The sequence below is a fragment of the Helicoverpa zea genome, chromosome 13 (assembly GCF_022581195.2).
Source record: "Helicoverpa zea isolate HzStark_Cry1AcR chromosome 13, ilHelZeax1.1, whole genome shotgun sequence".
NCBI lineage: Eukaryota > Metazoa > Arthropoda > Insecta > Lepidoptera > Noctuidae > Helicoverpa > Helicoverpa zea.
In genome coordinates, this window is record NC_061464.1 from 9,831,769 (window position 1) to 9,852,855 (window position 21,087).

At 36.3% G+C, this 21,087-nt stretch overlaps 2 protein-coding genes across 7 annotated transcripts in view; both read left to right on the plus strand.

The window, feature by feature from the left end:
• The window catches only part of LOC124635655 (protein kinase C and casein kinase substrate in neurons protein 1), a 129,833-nt gene that overhangs the window by 99,238 nt on the left and 9,508 nt on the right, over nt 1–21,087 (plus strand). For 5 of the 6 annotated variants that reach the window (XM_047171596.1, XM_047171598.1, XM_047171593.1 and 2 more), the window contains 3 exons: nt 5,525–5,551; nt 17,336–17,562; nt 17,998–18,118. In XM_047171596.1, coding sequence (XP_047027552.1) covers nt 5,525–5,551; nt 17,336–17,562; nt 17,998–18,118 — 375 coding nt within the window. The remainder of the gene's footprint in view (nt 1–5,524; nt 5,552–17,335; nt 17,563–17,997; nt 18,119–21,087) is intronic. The other variant, XM_047171594.1, reaches the window with a different exon arrangement.
• On the plus strand, nt 11,806–15,339 carry LOC124635656. The gene is made up of 2 exons (XM_047171599.1): nt 11,806–12,813; nt 13,427–15,339. The coding sequence occupies exon 2, from the start codon at nt 13,451–13,453 to the stop codon at nt 14,933–14,935; it is 1,485 nt and encodes a 494-aa protein (XP_047027555.1). The 5' UTR covers nt 11,806–12,813; nt 13,427–13,450; the 3' UTR covers nt 14,936–15,339.

A 21,087-nucleotide genomic window follows, 5' to 3' on the forward strand; every position in this document is an offset into this window, starting at 1 on the left:
AATGTCCAACGTGACAAATGTCTGCTTTTGTCTGTATCATCATGAGCTGTATTTACATAGTGATGGCAATAGTATAAACCCTTATCAATCAAAATATAAGTTAAGAAAGAGAGTTTGAGAGAATTTTTCAACTGGTTTTCCAAGTTTTCTACATTTCCACGTATTTTTCTCACCGTCGCGTGTCATTCAGAACCATGACACACAATACAGGTTATTGCGCCGACATTTGTTATGGAGATGAGCCTGCTTTAATTTATTCTGCTAATTGTTTGTAGTACCTGCATCTTCATAGGCAGGTAGATGTTGATAGTAATAATGTATAATTTAGTTACAAAGTTTTCAATTATCATACTTTACCAATGGGTAAAAGATTATTGCACGCAACAAAAACTGTATGATCCGTAGGTATTTTTCGTATCCGAGTATTTTGGCATGTTGAGATTTGTTTCCTTAATACACGAGAAGTGTAAGAATTTCTCGTTTTCTAGAAAAAAGTACTGACACATTGCAATCTTAGTGGAATGTGTAAATCGTACCTACGTATGCAATTGATAGCCTGTTTCTATATGAGGCGAGAGAAAGAATGTTTCATCAACATCCGTTTTTTTATGTTTATATAGAAATCTATTATTATAAGCATAGTTCACATTAACTAGGACAACCAAACAAACCACAAATTAAAACTCCATTTACGAAACTCCAAACAAGACTTAGCTTAGACTTTTCCCAGAATCTATCAGAGAAAACTGGTAGTCAGGTCACCGAACAATTACCGGTTATTATTCCAAGTTGTCACGAACACGAAACCATTAATTATAGGTCGTACTAAACCAACTCTGTTAGGGCTAAGCTAGACGAGCGCGAAATAACGGACGGTTTACGATCGAGGCACATAAAAATATCCGCAAAACTTATGTGTACTGTTTATTGCGGGATTTTTAGCCAAGTATACGATTGCCAGAGCAAGTAAACCAAAAGAAAATATTTGTGGGCATCACAATGCCAGATATCGGTAGAATCTGGCCTTTAAGCGAACCTATTATTCTGAGTATGATTAAAGCTATTTTGTAAACGATCATCTATATTGTCGGTACTGCACGGTGAAGTACTTTACTAAAGTACCTTCGGTAATTTTAAGCAACCTAAATTGATTTTGCACGCATGTCTAGTCTCCTGGGAAGCCTGATTCGATATTAGCTAGGCCATACATGCCGTAAAGAAATTCTGTAAATATTCGGGACAATGTCAAAGATATATGCGGGTTTGAAGGGGTTGAGAATATGTGTCCCTTGAAACGTGGCAGATTTTCAGTGATTGTGTGGCGGACCTTTTACAAAAACGTCATGGTTGCAAAAGTATAGAACTTGGTTGTTGTTGATGTGAGTAAATAAATGTTTTTGACGTGTTTGTTTATGAAAATTATTAAGTATGGAAATATTGTTTAGATCTTTATTATATTTATTCGTCTGTAAAATTAACTTGAGTCCCTCTTTTGAAACTATTTGCTTCAAGAATGACGGCGCAAGTTTATTAACGAACTTGTTTTTAGTTTACAAGAGTTAGCCTTTTGTCAAGCGATGAAGCGTGAACACTTAGTGCTTTTAGGGGTGGTCCCCTAAAAAGTTAATAATAATAGCACTAGACGGTAAACACGTGTAGCTTTCAGTGTATTGAAAATAGTTGAAATTTTAATAATAGTTTCAGTACTTGAATAATTTACAAAAACATATTACAATGCATGGCACATTATTTCTGTAAGCATGATTGATATGACATTATGTAATTTTTCCAATTTTTACACTAGATGCAAATCAATTTCAATTGCAATTTTAGTCCATTTTTTACTGTCTTCGCGCCTTACGATCCTAATAATCCCATTAATTATAACAAAAACTGCACAAAACTTTCCAAGCCAGAATTCCATACACACGAAACTATAATCAGAAAGTGCTAACAACAAATGTATGGGCAACCTGTCGCCACTGTTATTTAGATTCCTCTGCATAACACTCGAAGTAAAAAACTAATCATTGACTCGCGTGCTACAATTTTACACACACGTATCATATAGGGGTTGTGAACATTTTTAACGGGGGACTAAAAAAAATCGGCAGCCATTTTTTATTTGTTATTGTCATACTGCAGGGCCTTTTCTTATACACAGAAGTATGAATAAAAATATTTGTGTGGCTATAAAACTACGCTACATTTAACTGAACCCGCATTTTGTAAGGATTAAACGCGTGCCGAAAAAGCCAGAATGGCAATAATGCAGCTAGCAGTCCTTTGTTTTAATTTTGTAGGGTACTAGCTTCCGCCCGCAGTTTCACACGCGCCCCGAATTAACTGCTTCCCGTAGCCGGATGGTCACAAAACTATCCTACTTATGTCCTTCCCCCGGGTCTAAGCTACCTCCCCACAAATTCTCATCTTAATCGGTCTAGCCGTTCACACGTGACCAAAGGGTATAGGGATTCATTTTTATATAAATATATAGATTACGATGGTTTCATTTTAAGTTTAGTTATATCTAGGTACTCAAAAATTTGAGTAGGGAATAGAGTAAATATGCTGAAATCAAATGTGATTCTTAAAACACTGCTTCAAGGTTTGCGACGCCTGTCGAACACATGCGTACGCGCACGAAGTGCGAGTGTATTGACATGAATCCCGCGGTAATCGCGTCTAGAAATGTGTGGATTTACGACCAATTGTGTCACTGATCTTTCCGGAATGTGCTTGATTTATTGCAACGACAGTTTTGCTGACCATAAATATTATTTTTTTGTTTTTAACTACTTTGCTGTCGACACATGATGCAGACACAGTAGTTAACCAATTTTAACTGCCTCGTTGGTCTAGCTGTCGCAAGTGTGGCTGCTGAACACGAGGTCTCGGGTTCGATTCCCGAGTCGGGCCGAAATCGCTTTGTGGGTTTTAGAAGACTTTCACAAAGCAGCCCGGAGCCTGGAAGCTGGTGATTGATACATCCGTGCATCGGAGAGCACGTAAATGTCGGTCCTGCGCCTAATCTCTCGGTCTTCGGTCGTGTCGGATTGCCGTCCCATCGGGCTATGAGAGTTAAGGAATAGTGAGTGCACCTGTGTCTGCGCAAATGCTCGTGCACTATAATATGTCCTGCGTAGTTGGCTAATTTTCTTACATGAGAACAGCCGCCGTAGCCGATAATCGGCTAGGAGGACATCATCATCAGTTAACCAATAGGTGTGTATCACATATGACTCATGAGACAGGGACGTTATTAAGTTAGGTCTTATCAATTTGTCCTAAAACCTCTTACATTATTAGACTAGTAAATAGTATAATAAGGAGACTATTATAATAATCTGTGCTAGTAGATTGTCTGAGTGATGTGTCTCTTTGGCATGAGAAAGAAATAAGAGCTGTCAAACAACTATTTTAGATGTCAAAATGTGAATGGATAAATTGCATGATGTTGTTATTTCCTTAGCTAAAATATACTATTGAACTTATAAATTCGTTTACAAATTAACTTCAAACTCAAATGGAAATAATGCAAATAACTGGTGAAGATAATGTATAAAACAAAACTTATAGTACTTATGTGGTGAAAAATAACAATCTTTCTAAGTGAATAAAAATATTTTCAAGATATTGCTTAGTAAAACACTTTTTAACCAAACTAAAGACCCCACGTCACCAAAATGCTACCAAGAAAAATCCTAACACATTACAAAGCTCCTGCAATAACCCAATTGTTACCAACCCCTGAGAATAACAACGCATTTAATCAATCCGTGAGTATTACTCGAGGAAACTCAATTTTCTTACTTATGTAACACCCTTACGCCGTACTAGGCATAGTGAGTACAATAGTATATGATAAGGTTTGAGAGTACGTTATCATTATGTTCTCTCGTGATATGGAAACTGCTTCTATTTATACTTGATTGTAAGTGGTAATATGTGTAGTAGAAATGGAGACTAGACCGATTGTCGGCGACTGTTCTCACTAATCAGCTGCGTAAGACATATTATAGTACACAAGCATTTGCGCAGACACAGGTGCACTCTCTATAATGTAAGCCCTAGTTGTTCCTAGAAGTAGTTCTCTCAGGAAGCGGGTGAAACCGCTGGCCGTAGCTAGCTTGATTAAATCAACCAGACTCAAATTTTGGAGCTTCTTATTCAAAGTCGAAGATTTTTATTTCACATCAGCGACCCGCCCCGGCTTCGCACGGATGCAGTGCTATTAAATGTATGGTATTATATGTACATATAAACCTTCCTCTCAAATGACTCTTTCTATTAAAAAAAAACCGCATGAAAATCGGTGCGTAGTTCTGAAGATTTAAGCATACGAAGGGACAGATAAAGCGACTTTGATTTTTACTATGTAGTGATAGACCTATTAATGTTCTTACGAAGCGTCAGCTAGGTGCACGGTTCCGAGGTCAATATTTTCACAAGTTATCATTTACATATTCTGTAGAAGACTGTTTATCAACAAAAAAAAAGCGTCCAAGGTAGATTTTTATCTTGTTAATGAGGCTATCTCCTAAACAAGCTCAACTTCAATATCAGCTGCTAATATTTGAGTAACCTTCACTAAAGGCACGTAATTTAAGAACACGTCTGCGCAATGTTTGCTAGTAATTTTGTCGAAATTTGATGCTATTCTGATAAAAAAGAATACCTAGTGCTTAAATGTTAGGTTAATGCTGTAAAATATAAGAGTAATATTTGAAAAAATAATTTGAGTTTTAGGTGTAGACTGAACCTAGTTTGAAAAATAAGGACACCCGGCTTTTTCTCAACTGCCAAGAAAGGCTGTGAATTTAAGTTATTTTAAACCTTCAGTCACAACGATTAGAAGAAGTTTATTATAATACTAGGGTCCGACGAAACTAGTTCTACTTCGTCAAAAGCCAGACCAATTCCAACGAACTGTCAATAAACTTAGTTCTTTGATTTAAATAACCTACACAAGAACCACAAATACATACGACTGTCTAATCCACCTGCACGGTTTACAGGGTTACTGTGTCACATACTTATGTAATACCTCGGGTTGACCTACATCTACCTTACGATCGTAATTCGAAGCCGTTTGATAGGTTCGAATGATGTTAGCTGAGAAATTCTTCTATTTGCGTGTATTTCTTTCTTATTTAATTTTATGAGGATTTTGAGTTGGATACATAGAAATAAGATGTCATGGTTTTTTTAGTCGCGGAGTTACTTGTGGTTATCTCATTGGGACATTATTCACTTGGAGAAGATGAAAGGGGTTTATCAAGGGAAATTTATAACAAGCATGAATGTATAATTTATGTATCTTATACTTAACCTCATTACAAATATTGACAGCACCGGCCGATCTAAGCATCCTATGTTATACTCACATTGATGTCGTCTTTTCAGAAATGTATATGATTTTACTCCAAAAATGCATGCGGTTATAAACCTTATTTCAATCGGCTGTACCTTTACTTTTGAATGAATGAACATGATAATATTCTCACGATATTTTCCCTTCCAGGGAGAGAACTCCAAAAGAGGACACGAGGTACGTTGTAGTGCGACCGTGTACAGTGTCGTGTCGCTTTTACACCAATACTGCATGAATTGGTCGCATTCGCATTCATACGGATAATATACATACAATAAACAAGCTTTAGCTCCAGAAGAAAGAGACGGATCGTAGTCACCAGAAAGGGAACACCCATGGAGAACAAAATTATTAGCGGAGATGTCATAACGCAAAATCTCCTAAAAAAGTAGCGCGCTAAAATGCGGGTGCTTGGAGGATGACGAACGAACGCCCATTAATTTCTAAATTAAATCGCCAATTAATCAAGAGCAATCTTTGTCAGATTGATTTTTATTTGTCAAGGAACCCGAACATCTCCTCAGTTCCAGTAACTGATAGATAACGCCTACAATACGTAGCTTGACCTACAAGAAGGCGCCTGACCTACCATCCTTATGGCATCTCCGCTAAATCTCCTGCCTCCGTGGGACCACCGATCTGCCATCTCTTCTTCCAGGACGCTTTATGCAGTTTGCTTAATCTATGTGTATTAACTATATGTTTGCATCCCTCTCACAGCGTGGCATGATGAGCCTATCTCACTGTATTTTTGCATTCTTAGTTCATATAGGGTCCAGTCTTCGCCTACAAGGCGACGGTGATAGACAAAACTTTCGGAATTTGAAGTAAGATCCATCGAGTTAGTTTCAAGTCTCCGTATCATCTATGTGAAATTTACAGAAGATATAGTACCTAAAGTCTTATAGCCCAATTGAACATAGCTCAGATGTCTTTAGGAGCAACCCTACAACTAGTTATGGTGAATGAACCTGAACAGTCACAAAATGCACATTTGTTCAAATAAACACCTCATCACCATCTATGGCACTGCATGATACTCCATGAGACTATAATTTTGCATCCATATTTTTATGCCCTTTAAAATATATTAATGTGACTAGATTGTCTCTTTTACGTCAAGTAAACTTTTGCAATTTCCCTAGTCCAATTTAATGTTGAATAGAAAAAAGTTTTCTCTGAGTGACATCACTAAGATAGGTCTGGGTGACAGGTTATGCATGCTACATGTTTGTGTTTTAATACACTAACTACTTTTGAAACATTCAAAGGAAATTATTTTTTGAAAATGAAATTATGACTTCCACAATTTTGATGTTATAAACGATCTAGTGTAATACTGAAGTACAAATTGGGCTCGATATAGGCATAATTTGGACAGATGGGGTTTTAAATCGATGACCTGAGTCTCGCCCTATAAGATAAGTTATCACACGCAACTCCACTTTAGAGAAAAGCGAAATGTTATATTAAATTGAACACTAAAACAATGTAGGTACATAGTAACATTTGATAGTGTATCTACGACAGTTTCACCGAAGTGTTTCCCATGGCATAGTTTCGTGCCAATAACATCGTTACCACCGCTTTCTTTCCAGTCGCGCTGCGGTTTGACGAAATATCTTCGTGTTTAGATCATAAACAATGGGAATGTCCTAAAGAAAAACTAGATACGAACTGACTTCTTAAACATGGTAATTTGATATTGATAAAATTTTAAAGAATCAGCGTTGATGCAGCAGAAAACATGCTGCGCTGAAGTTAGTATCAGATTCCTGCTGACTGAAATTGTTCCCTTTATAGGCCTTCATGTTCTAGGATCGCAGTAACTCCCGCAGTTATAGCTTTGATTATACATATTATAAATGCTAACATAATGTGTAACTATACATGTCTACCCCTGTAAATGTACTTCGAGTGTTGAATCAATTTCACAAGTCTTGCACGATTCATTGTAATTTTTGAACAGCTACATAAAGATGAGCCCTCAAAGTTCTGGGTAACCACATAAACATTTACCTCTCTTTGTTATTCCTACCATCTATCTCAGTGGTTTTTAATTAAGCTAAAATAACACTCCTTTTATCCCGTTTTAATTGGCCACATCCATCCAGTGATTGGTGAAACAATAGTGCGGTTTTGTTATACCGACGTATTCGGGTCAGGTCTGAAGGTAACTTTTCAATATTGTAGTGTCGAATTCCAACTAACGGGAAACTGGTGGAAATGAAAATATGAGAGCATGTATCGACGTGCTGTTATGCAAGTGAGTTGTGATTTTTGCTGTCCCCGATTTTAAATGTTAACTTTCAATTCGAATTAGGTATGTCTATATTTGCTATTTCTTGCGGTCCCACCCATGTCTGGAGGGAACTCCTCCCGTATCCGGAGTTATCCGCGAAATAGATCAAATAAGTTATTTGTCACCAGATCGCAATCCAGAAGTAGTTTCATTTTTACATATTAAACTCCATAGAATTGATAATATTCCCTTCATACTATTAAACAAATACACTTCCAATAACTATTCCCTTACCTAACAAAGAGCTTCCGTTCTCCAACATAACTTATATACTATCCACACCTTCAGCCATCACTTCCCATACAATATTCCGGTCAGCTAAGCCAAATAAATAGTCGGCACACATTTGCGGAGCCACGATATGTTTACTCAAGACCCCACGTATACTGAGCACACTGTATTTGTGCCAGCTTCTGTGTACAAGGCCTTATCAGTCAATATTGGTATACGTAATTGTAGGAAGTCAGAGACGGTATTGCGATTTCGATTCAATCGAGTATTCGAGTCAGATCGACTTTGGATTTTGTTTGTGGTTCTTTGACAACTCCTTTTTAAATAAGGAAATAAAAACGAATCTAAGAACAGAATAATAATTTGGATTTCGTTATCATTCACACGTTCTAATAAAGAATGTCCTTCTTTTTGGGAAGTCGGTAAAAAATTATATAATCCAAGGCCACCGCTTCTATAAACAAAAATAACATTTATTTCCTCGCCGTTTTTAATTTTCCTTATGCTTCCAAAACGAGTCCATTTGTAAAACATAATGAAGTGCCTCCAAAACGTAACAGCCGTGTGCGACCCGGGTCACTAACTGACCCCACTCTTCCTTTGCCCCTCGTCATCCGTAATTCTTTCTACCTTCCCTGATGGACAATTAATTGCCACAATTAGTACTAATCCCATTAAATGAACCATCCACGAGCTGGTGCTCTGTATTAGTTTAAATTCTGCTTTGATTGTCTTTTAATTGTTATCGAGAGATTTTATTGATAGCGTTTTGGTATTGACTTTTAGTATTATCATGATAGAATGGTTTGGTGTTTTAAGTCTTATATTTTTGAATTATATAGGAGAAAAAAACATATAATATTTACATAAAATATAGTTCATTCATTTAAATAAACGTCGTAGTTTTGTTCACCTTCATCAAAAATATTATTTTCGTATCCCCGCATTGGCTTTCAATGGAAATATACATACCCATTGAATATTGCAATACATATATTAACATAACATCTCTGCGACAGTTAGTGATACATAAATACAGTACACCGTCTGAAATTTTTCCGTTTTTTAAGCATAACAGTTTAAAGAAAGCCAGAGAACTTCCCAAAATATTATCTGCCTAACACAATTCTTCCAGCTATTAAAAATTTTCATCGGCGGAACTATTCACGGGAAAGACTTTCCGGTGCACAAACTGAATTTTCCACAAAATAAGTCACTAAATTGGATTTCGATTCAACGTTAAAGTTTTCCAGAAAAGTCCATCCGTTTAAGTTACAATTTAAGACCCAATTTCTGGGAGATTTTGCGGGTTGAACGGATTTGTTCACGGTTTGTGAATCTTACAATAATGTGAACGGCAAAATTCTACACGCTTACAACCGACTATGTACTAACAAGTTTTGATAATCATTGCAATAATTAAAGCCTTTATTTTGCCGTATTTACGATATCCCTACTATTAACAGTATCGTCTAGATTTGTTGACACATCTCCATCAAAAGTCCTTAGCAAAATTCTACCACTGTCACACACAAGTATTGTGATACAATACAACATATTGACAGCCGTTGACCCAGAAACCTTAGCCAGGAAATTAACTGTCATGGCTGCCGTCCAGACGACTGTAATAGGCCTTCACACACGTGAACTCCTTGGGAGGCATTCGTTAGGCCTAGTGGCGGTTGGGATATTTACTATGGCAATTTTAGGGGAAGGTTTGAATGTATGGCGTGAGAGGTACCATGTTAAGGTCGTGTTTACAGGTTTGTAAGAGGGTTACGTTCATTGGGATCATTATTTGAGTGCCAAGACTATGTTTACCTGAATAGGGTTGCTTTTGTTCTTGATTATTTATTGAACGTTCTAGCATCAGTATAATTTGTTTTATTAGACAGTCATCTTCCCCACGATACATATACTCACGGAGCTCATTACAGCTGTCAAAATAAGGATTAGGTACATGTTAGCAACTCCATTTATGTTACTAACTAGCCGTTTTCCCTACTACTGTCCTTACCGGGATAAAATATAGGCTATGTTATTCGGGAAGAGCTTTCCAACAGTGGAAGAAAGAAAGAAATCCAGTAGTTTTTGAGCTTACAAACAAAACAAAAATACAAACATTCCCTCTTTATAATATTATTATTGACTAAATAAAACCTCGATAGTCTAGCTAATTATTTTTCAATTTCCAAAAATCAATATTCCCCGCACTTAACAACATTGGGATGTCCAATTATTGTCGCCATGGGGGTCGGCAAGCCTCGAGGCATGTAATCCAATGAGGGTGCAGGTAACGACGACAGTTTTGTCGCGTCCGCACCATTGGATTGCACCCTTGCCTCACGTGCGTCTAACGTAGTTGGTTTAGGGCTGTCCCTGTGGGGTTTTGGTCGTTTTAAGATAGCCTGCAGGTTGTATGTGATTTTGTTCGGAATAAGTGAATTTAATGAAGATGGGTGTAGTAAAAACAATATTACGAGTAAAATATGTTAAGCTGTCTTTATATAAACGTATCATGTAGTTGGATTAGTGTATAAATAGGTATATAAACTAAAGTAAAATTATATTTAGTTTTAGCTTCCACCCGCAGTTTCACTCGCGGCCAAAGGGAACAACTTCCCGTGTCCGGGTGAAGATATAGGGTTTCCTATGTCCGTCTCCTGGGTCTAAGCCACCTCTTCACAAATTTTCACCCAAATCAGTTCAGCGGTTCGTGAGTTATAAATGCTGTAACTAACATGACTTCTTGTTAGAAATTCTTTTCTTTTTGTTAAAAAAATGGCAAAGAACACGAAATTTTAATATTTTACCCCCATAAGGTTCTAAGCGAATTCTTACTGAACGTGATTACTTCACCCCTATATTTGCTGAGATGGCGAGATCCTGAGATGTCGTGCGGGGTTCGATGGATAGCTCTCGAGAGCGATGCGAGCGTCTAGTCAACTTCCGATGTCAATTGCACTTGTCATGTCTTGGGATACTCTTACCTTGCGAGAAATCTGTTTTCTTTTAATATTGTGTTGTTTTTGTGTTTATTTTTTTTATGAAATCTTCCTGTTCGCGGTTTATTTAAAGTCGGTAAAGGAATCTCTTGTACATTTTTGGTTACTACTTCAAATGAATGACGTGGTAATTTGGGTTAAATTATGGTCCTGTGAAATTGTGTGTTTACCCATTCATAAACTGACCTACATATTAGACCATAAAATCAACCAACTGTGTTATGTTTGTAATTACTTTATGAAACTTATTTTATGTGTTATTTTACGTAACATTTTATTTATTTGTTTTCTAATTACGTTCATGTGGCTTCTTCGCAACCAGCGAGTGTTACTGGTAAGGTTACTTCTAATTAACGCTAGTACTCGATAGCGTTTAATTGCCCATTATGCAGTGTGTGGTATGCGTGAAGATAGTCATTGTGTACGCTAGTCAGGGACAACGGAGATGGTGTGTGTTTGGGAACACTATTGTCTTAAGATTTTCGATTCGATATACATAGATACAAAAATAAATATCACCATCAATATTTAAACATCGATGAAAAAGTAAGTTTTGTCTGGATATATCGTAGCCCTATCATAGATTTGCACACAAAATGACAGATTAAATGGCACCATGATACAAATACGGTCGGCTTCTTTCTAATAACCTTTATATATTAGTCTTTTTTTTAACCAAGCAGAAAAAAGAAGAGCTAAATGTCAATGATATGACCGATATGAAATTTTATTATATCAAGCACTTCACGGACTGTGCCAAATAATGATATGGTTACGACAGATAATTGCTACTTTAATCAGACAATTAAAATTACCAGGTGAGAGATAAGTTTCTCCAAGTTATTTTGCTACTTAGTAGAAATAATGCTAATTCCTTTGTAAAATCTTACTCTGTGCTAAAGCGTAGTTGAAGCGAACTCGGCGTGTTATGATCAGTGGTCGGAATAGGTAGAGCTATTTGGGGTGAATGACCGCAAACATTGATATTAACATGGACATGCCTCTGAAATCCCGGGATTTTGAAATTGTCGATTGATTTAAGTGAGTTAATATGGGTAAGTGGGCAGTTATGAGCAGGTAGTAGGTGAGCACCCAAACAGTATATACTTACTTATAAACACACACAGGGATCCTGGAACGTTGTTAGAGGTAGCTTCGTGAAATATGAATTAATTAAGTAAAACTGTTAGAAACGATACTAAATATACTTTACTGCACAAGGAAATATTAAATGCCTACACAATACAGAATAGAAAAAGATAATATCGCTGCCACCGGCTGGAGGTACGCGACGGCTGAGGGGGAGCGCGAGGGGAGTGCTAGCGCCGGGTTTACGCGGGCAGCGGGAGGGGCGCGGGATCGGCGGGCACGAGCGCTCGCCTGCGCCGCTGCGAGCGAGACGGCGCTTCTCATTTTACCACGGCGGTGACGCCGCATTTTGTTATTTCGTATTTATTGTAATTAATGTAATACACAATTGTCAAATCAGTCTACGAGTTTTCCTGACCAGCTCCTGCTACACTAAGTTATCGATACATCAAGAACAAACCAATTTATCTCTCTTTTATTATTATATGTTTATGCTCCATGTTGCCAACCCGTCGTAAGCGCTGTTTTCGTCGCTTATTTTTTGTCTCTTTCTATCTTAAAACGTCTAAAGTATTAGCTGTCTCACTTATACAAATACAGGTACAGCGGGCTTCACTCACTCTTTTGTTTCGGCTTGTAGAGTGCGCACGTGTGATTTATTGTGTTCCTTATTTTATTTGACGTTGGCTTGTTAACTGGTTTCTGGAATCTTACTAACACGAATACTTTGGCTTGGATTTACGAATTTTGATTTGTTTTTTGCGGACTGGATACATTTGAAACTGTTTATTTGATTTACCTACCACATTTGGGTAAGTGTTTTTTATTTTTATAATATCTACAAAGGACATTTAGTGAAAAAGTAAAGTAATTGTCCTCTGCTAAATACATATTTTTTCAGGCTTCCGAAGTTCCAAAGGAAGCTTTATAGTTTTGCCTTGTCCGTCTGTTTGTCACAGCCAATTTTGATATACAAAAGTTTGAAGTGGAATTTTTCGTTAGTGACCTGAGTAGCAGGGAACTTGTTTACGTAAATTGTGCTCTTCCGCTACCCTACACCTTGTAGGTGATCCGACACGCACCTGACCGCTTTTTTCTAATATAATCTTGTGTTAAAAGCTAAGTCAATTACAATACAAGGTGGACTAAGTCCTCCCCCTCGCACACCCCTTCAAGTACCGCGTTTTCCCACAATAACCATTTTCATTGGCTATTGACTGCTCTTACCTAAATATTTTCGGACATGAGCTTGACAGTGTTCTATCTGATTGTCTTAATCGGCTAACAAAATGCATTTGAATTATGTATCTCATACTTACTGTGCAATTGTGCAACTGTGTGTGGAACAATTTTTCGTGAATTTTTCACACCGTTTTTATTTCGACTATTTATTGGAAAGATTTTAACTGTTTACTATTGTTTTAGGGCGATAAACAAGAAAAGCCAAAAATGCCAAATATCAAGGAAGAAACAGTACAAAAGTGGATATCCGAATATCCAGAGCTGTTATACGACCACGCTAGTCGTTCAATATATTGCTCGAAGTGCGAGAGCCATATAACGGCGAAAAAATGTAACATCAATAGACATGTCGAAGGAGCCGTGCACAAGGGAACGTTTAAACGGCCTCCGGAGGAATTTTATTCCGACCTGATCAAGTTTCTGGTTCTGTGCAATATTCCCTGGTCGCAGATGAAAAATCCAGCATTCAAGGAGTTTTTTCAGAAATATATCTGTACTGTTTGTTGTTGTACTTGTACTAGTCGTAAAGTACCCGATGAGTCGCTGTTACGAAAAGTATATTTAGATAAAGTTTTTACTAACAAAATCAAAACAATTTATGAAAAAAATCAAACTGAAAAATTGTGGATATCATTAGACGAGACAACAGATTTTTTAGGTAGAAATATTGTACATTTTTTGATAAAACCATTGCATGAGAATATCTCAAATCGGCCATATTTAATTGCCTGCAAGATGTTAGAGGTGGTTAATGGACAAACCATTGCCAACTTTGTAATACAGTGTCTTGAAAATCTATGGCAAAACTCGTTTGAAGAAAAAGTTGATAATATTTTAATACTATGTACTGATAGTGTAGCATATATGATATCTGCAGGGCAAAAATTGAAATGCTATTTACCACAATTAAAACATGTAACATGTTTTGCTCACGCACTTCATCGTGTTTCTGAGCAAATTCGAATGGAATATAATGATGTGGATATTTTGATATCAAATGTAAAAAAAATATTTCTAAAAGCGCCAAGCCGTGTTCGCATTTTTAAAAGAAAATACCCTGACTTACCACTACCTCCACAACCAATTATTACAAGGTGGGGTACTTGGTTGGAGGCAGCATCATACTACGCAAAACATTTTGATGCAATAAAAGATGTTTTGTCTCATTTATGCAGCTCTGATGCAATAGCTATCCGAAACGCGAAAAACATATTACAAAAAGAAAACATACAAAACGAGTTACAATATATAGATGAATATTTTTCAGTTATACCGTTTGCTTTAAAAGAATTACAAAAGCACCACTTGACGCTAAGTGATTCATTTTTAATATTAGATACAGTCAGAACTTGTATAAATGAGTGTGCATCAGAAAATATTAAAAATAAAATTGAAAAAGTTATAGAAAGAAATCCGGATATAGATATATTACGAGAATGGAGTGAAAAAATTGTAAGAAATGAAACAGATGACCAAATTTTATTGAAATGCAAATTTGCTCCAATGACCTCAACAGATGTCGAACGTTCATTTTCCATATATAAATGCATTATGGATGTAAAAAGAAATACATTAAAAATGGATAATATAGAAAAACTGATGGTCATTTATTTCAATTCCGTAGATGGTGATGGGTTTTTCAGCGAAGAATTGGTAGACGATGAAACATCATCGTCTACCGGTTTAGAATAATTTAATAAAAAGATTAAATTAATAAAAAAATAGTTATTTATTTTCATCACGCGCAGTAGCGTGAAGTCTTTCATTTACGAGCATGTCAAGAGCTTCTAGGAATAGAAAGTGTATCGTAAAGTTTTGTTACTAATCGTTAAAGATTAACATAAGGAAACGGCTTCACGTCACTGCGAGTCGTGAAAATACCTACTCTCTATCAATGTTTTCAATACGACGGCGTTATTAATGCTGAAAATGTCATAATTACATTTTTACGAATGATATAGTACAAAGTTCTTTATGCATATTTTTGTAATTTATTTGCTACTTACTACTTTAGTTAAGTATATTTATATATCGTTGTAGACAGACCAACCAGTAATGTCAACTGTTTTGAAAATTAAATAATATATCTAACTCGATCATCGCATTTTATTTATATTCCATGTCTCCTATTTACTATAGTAAACTAATAAAAGTGGATTATCCATTTAAATATAATGTTCTAATTAAGCACTGACAAAAGAAAGTACTTAGTTGTTTTTTTTTTAATTTCGATAATTCCCGGAATTTTTGGAAATATTTGGCATATCTATGTTATGTCCGCATGTAGCAAATAACAAAAATACTTCTACTTATTCCTATAAAAACTACTTGAACAATGTTTTTTTAATTCCAAGAATTCCCGGGATTCCGGGAAATATTTGGCATATCCATGTTATGTCCTCATGTCGCAAGTAGCCAAAATAGCTCTACCTATTCCGACCACTGGTTATGATTATAAGTAAATTAGCTCGTGCTCCGCTATCTCACCGCCTCGGCTTATCCAGTTAGTGAGAACCCTTGTCGCAGGGTTGGCATATTACATTTTGCTATACATTTTTACAGGAATAATGATACTTTCTTTGAAGTTTCAATATGTCCTTGTAAAACACTGGTACTCGGCAGCATCCATCCGGTTAGACTGGAAGCTGACCCTAATATAGTTGGGAAAAAGCTAGGCAGATAATGATGAATTTCAAAATGTTTACTTATCATTTAGTATTTACCAGATTTTCAGTAAGACTATCAAAGATTTTTTTATAACTTTTGATTAAGCTTATGTACGTGCTCAGTTTTTGAATATTAATCCTTACACATAACACTCATACAAAGATAATATGAATATACTATCTTTCAGAGTAAAAGCTAATTGAAACAAAGTTTGCGTTAAAATAAAATAATTTACAGTAACTACACGTAGAATCTACCTAATTACTAACTCACAACCCCAGCTCGTTAGGGTTGCTCTATATTTCATATACCTTCCTTTTTACCTTACCTTACATAATATTTGTAATATAAAGGTAATAGAGATTAAACTTTCGTATTATGATTATGAGTTAAATTAGTTCGTTGCAGCGTGGCAAACGAAGTTATCCAATTACTGGCAACCCTTTCGCTAGGGTTGTCTCTCAGCCTGCTTTTGCTTTGAAGTACCTATATTAAATTATGGTTACATTAATAATCATGTAGGGAATATGTAAGCTTAGGGTAATGAAGATAGGTTACATATTCAACTTGAATATACTCGATTCTTTATTAGAATTGTATATGTTAACCTGTTAGTACACTTTATAAAACAGAAACCTTATGGACCTGATAGGGTACAGATTAATTGGGATAAGAGAGGACTAATAGTGCGTTAAAGATAGAATAATGTAAACTAGTAGCTATGTTTTAGATTTTTTATGTGGCTCATTATTTAGTAAAACGTCTTCGATATATGTCTTACTAAAAACTTTTAAGCACCGACTTAAAAACCTGCACCATTTAATTGTCAATTCAAAAACTTAACAAGTAGGTACCAAGTGTAGTGTTAATAAAAAAAGCTAGACTCTATAGCTACGTCACATAGACGTCTGGCCGCGTCGCCGGCGGACGTGGCAATTTGCGACAATCTCCCCCCCCAACCCACGCCCTCGTCACCCCCACCACCTCGCAGTTCTGTTGTGAAGCTACTGCACGCATGTTTATGTTGTACAGCTAATAATGTTTGTAGTTCTGTCTATGTGTATGTTTATAATATGGTCCCTTTCATCTTTGAAGGATAATTAATGTTCGATAGGTTACTGTCTAGAAGTCATACGAAGTTTTCTATAGAAAGCTAGCGTAACTTTGACAACACACTTGTAAAATTCTAACACAAGAAGACTGATTTAAGTTTGATTTTCAACACATACATAACTCAGAGAATTTGTTTTTTTTTAATTAATCATAAATTATGTAGTTGCTAATTTCATCTATGATACCATCTACCCTTAAAATCTTGTACATACCTACATTCCACACATAAAACAGCAAATAAATATCAAACTTACAAATAAATATCAAACTTACAAATAAATATCAAACTTACAAATAACCCTTTCTCAACAGGTAAAGAAAATGGCGGAACGCGTAGCCAAATGCCGCGAAGAGGTATCCAAAAGCAGAGAAAAGTACCAATCAGCGTTAGCAGAGATCACCGCGTACAATCCTCGATACATTGAAGACATGACCGGCGTGTTCGAGCGGTGCCAGCAGATGGAGGCTCAGAGGCTCAAGTTCTTCAAGGATGTACTGTTCAGCTTCCATAAGTGCCTAAATATTAGTGAAGAACCTTCGTGAGTATAAAAGTGTCTATACGACTGGTATTCTAAATTAGTCTGTAGATACAGCTAGCACTTTTTAGAATTAATTTGCTTCAGCACTTTTTAGAATTAAGCAAAATATTGTAAAATTATGCACAAAGTCAAGTAATAAAACAATTTATTATTATTGTAGCTAAGTTTGACTCTTAAAAAGTCGCAATTGGAAGTTAAAAGACTTTTGGGTGATAAACTTGCTCCGTCGATTTTATTTTAGATGTTCTCCGATAGTAGTCAAATACTGGCAATTTGTAGGAATTTCTTTCAAATCTCAACCTTACTGTTAACTACAGGGTCTTATATGTACCTAGAAGTCATAAAAAGACCACTAGAAGTAAGAATCTCTACTAATAGAAGTATTCGACACTTTTTGGATGAACCATTATTCACAAACTTACCATCAATTTTCAGATTACCCCAAATATACGCAGAATTCCACCACACAATAAACAACGCAGACAGCCAAAAGGACCTGAAATGGTGGGCGAACAACCACGGCGTCAATATGGCGATGGCCTGGCCACAGTTCGAGGTAACACATACATTGCTGCTTTTGTACGAGTCTGCATACAACCCGCCCTCACTCACAGAGCAATGCATTACTGTCCAAGCGATTTTATCGAGTAAACTGTGAAATTCTTGTAAAATACACTGTCACTTGTAACTTGTAAAATTCTAACACAAGAAGACTGATTTAAGTTTGATTTTCAACACATACATAACTCAGAGAATTTGTTTTTTTTTAATTAATCATAAATTATGTAGTTGCTAATTTCATCTATGATACCATCTACCCTTAAAATCTTGTACATACCTACATTCCACACATAAAACAGCAAATAAATATCAAACTTACAAATAAATATCAAACTTACATCTTATACTGTGCATTACTTAACTACTTAAACTGTGCATCTTATTAACTTGAATGCTTTTAGGTGAATGCATTCAGACTTTTAGGTATCGACGGATTTTGTTAAACCATGTTGTATTTATTCTTGAAGTAGTGTTTTTGGGGACCACAAAATTAGTAAAATTGGGGAAATTAATGTGAAATTCTTCATAAAAAAGATACCTAATAGGTATATGTTTTGTGTAAAAGATGGTTTGAGATACAAAATTGTGGTTTGAAATCATTAAGTCTACTTGAGACTTATGAATATTCAGATAAAAGAAGGAAAGTTAATTATATTTTAGAGCCGATTCAAATTACCCAATATAAAAAACAAACAAACATCCGAATTGAGAATCTCCTCCTAATTGGAAAGTCAGTTAAAAGTAACTTGGCAAGCATGGTTTAAAAACAATCCGTGATATAGAAACTAGACAAGTCTTAAAGGGCATTAGTCATATTAGTATGAGGAACTAAGCATGTCTGTCTATGTATTAGATGACTATTATCTCTTCCCTATTAGTTCTAAACAAATTACAGTATTTAGCTGACTATACTCAATAATATTTAGAACTCTTCTTAGAAACTTTTAGTGGCTGCAAACTGCATATCTTTAAGGGACAAATGATTATCTCAATAAGACTTTTTTGATTTTCTTTTTTGATTCATAATATGTAATCTATAGCAATTTATTTAAAAATGTATATATACTCACGTCTTCTTTTAAAATGTTGACGTTTCAAAATTGGTCCTAATTTGCAAAAAACTTGGTCCTATCGGTGTGCAGCCACTGCGCTTGTAGTTAGACCTTCAAACATTCCCCTTATCACAAGGTCTCTTAATGCCAAACAAACAGAAATATGTGATCAAGATAATAGCAATGTTTCGACACCTTTACCTCGCATACCAAACAAATACATACAAAAATTTCATACAGCAACGGATTTCCTTCAACAATGCAACATTTTAAAATTTATAACCGACCTACAATGTATGAATGAAAAGTATTTTTATCGTTTCGGGTCAAGTGCATCGTAATTATTTTTCGTAAAGTATTTATAAATGCATAGCAATCGCAATTATTGCTGGTCACACCATTTAGACAGAAAGAATTCAGTCAAAGTATTTAATTACACAGCATTGCAATAAAATAAAATAATTAGGTCACTTTTAAATATATAACAAAATTAATTGTGCAAACCACATTCTCAAAGTAGGTAGGTACTCAACAAATCAGCACAAAATATAAGCAACTAGCCGTTTTCTGCGGTTTCACCCGCGTCCCGTGGGAACTACTGACCGTACCGGGAAAAAATATAACCCATGGCACTCAGGAACATTGTAGCACAGTATATATCAGTGAAAGAACTTTGTAAATCCGACCAGCGGTTCCAAAGATTACCACCTACATACAAACTTACAAATTTTACCTCTGTAATACATATGAGTATAGAAAATATTAAAAGTAACGTTAACACAAGGTCGATACTCCCGAAACGGACCCGATACGTAACAAATACTTGGCGCAAGCGTCGGCCGTGGTCGCTCAAGTGCTCGCGACCGCTCGGCGGCCTCTCCCGCGACCAGCGACCGCGCCCTGGTCGCAGGCTGTGCGCCGGCTGCGGCTAGCTCTACCTACCTTCTGCTTCGGTGTGGATGGGTCGCGAGTGGCTCCCTCGCTCGCCAGCAGCCACTGCTACGGAAGCAGCCGGTTCTATAGCAACCCCCTGATGGTACGACCACGGTGTAGGTTCGGTGGCGAGGGTCACAACGCTATGGTGTGTACTTTGACGGAGTAAAGTTTGGAGTAGTCAAAGTATTCACGTGACTATAGTTCGTGGTTAGCACGGTTTTGTGATGAGCTGATAGACTGTGGGTTTTGTGGGTGGATAGACAAATTACAGGCAACTACTTTCAAAGACCCTTTTATCCTTTGTGTTATATAACTGACCACATAGAAATGTACCTCTATTGCTATAGTGCGAAAGATTACGAGTCATTAAGAATTTTATAGCAATAGCGAAAGGTAAGTTATACTTCATCTCCACGCAATATTGCAACACTTCAAAAGAAAAGCAATTAACAGCAAACCCACAAAATGCACTGTAAATCGCTCATCATAAAGTCAGCACTCGATACTGAGAATCGATTGATCGTATAATCGAATTTCATCATGAAATGATTTGCAAAGCACCGGAGGGTTTGGGTCACACGAAAATACACCGTGATGATTGTTGTTAAAGAACAATTTTGCTGATAGATGATCACTGCACCATTCATGGGGCATTTACACTGGGTCGGCGCCGTTGGTGACTGACAAAATATCGGCGACCGACCGGACATCGCACTTCAATAAAAAAATCGTTCAATCCGAGCGAGCTCAACCAAAAAGCTATATAATCACAAAAATATTTGCAAAATTGAACTTTATACGAAGAACTCAAGTGTTGGGCAATACCGACAAATTAGCATCCAGCAATCGAATTTTCCGAACGATTCGAGTGCCACTGAATTCGATAATCAATGTTCCGAATTCAACGGTGGAATTCCGAAGCCCGTTTTAGTTACCAAATTAGATCGTCCGTATTTCGAATTTGAATCCAAAATTA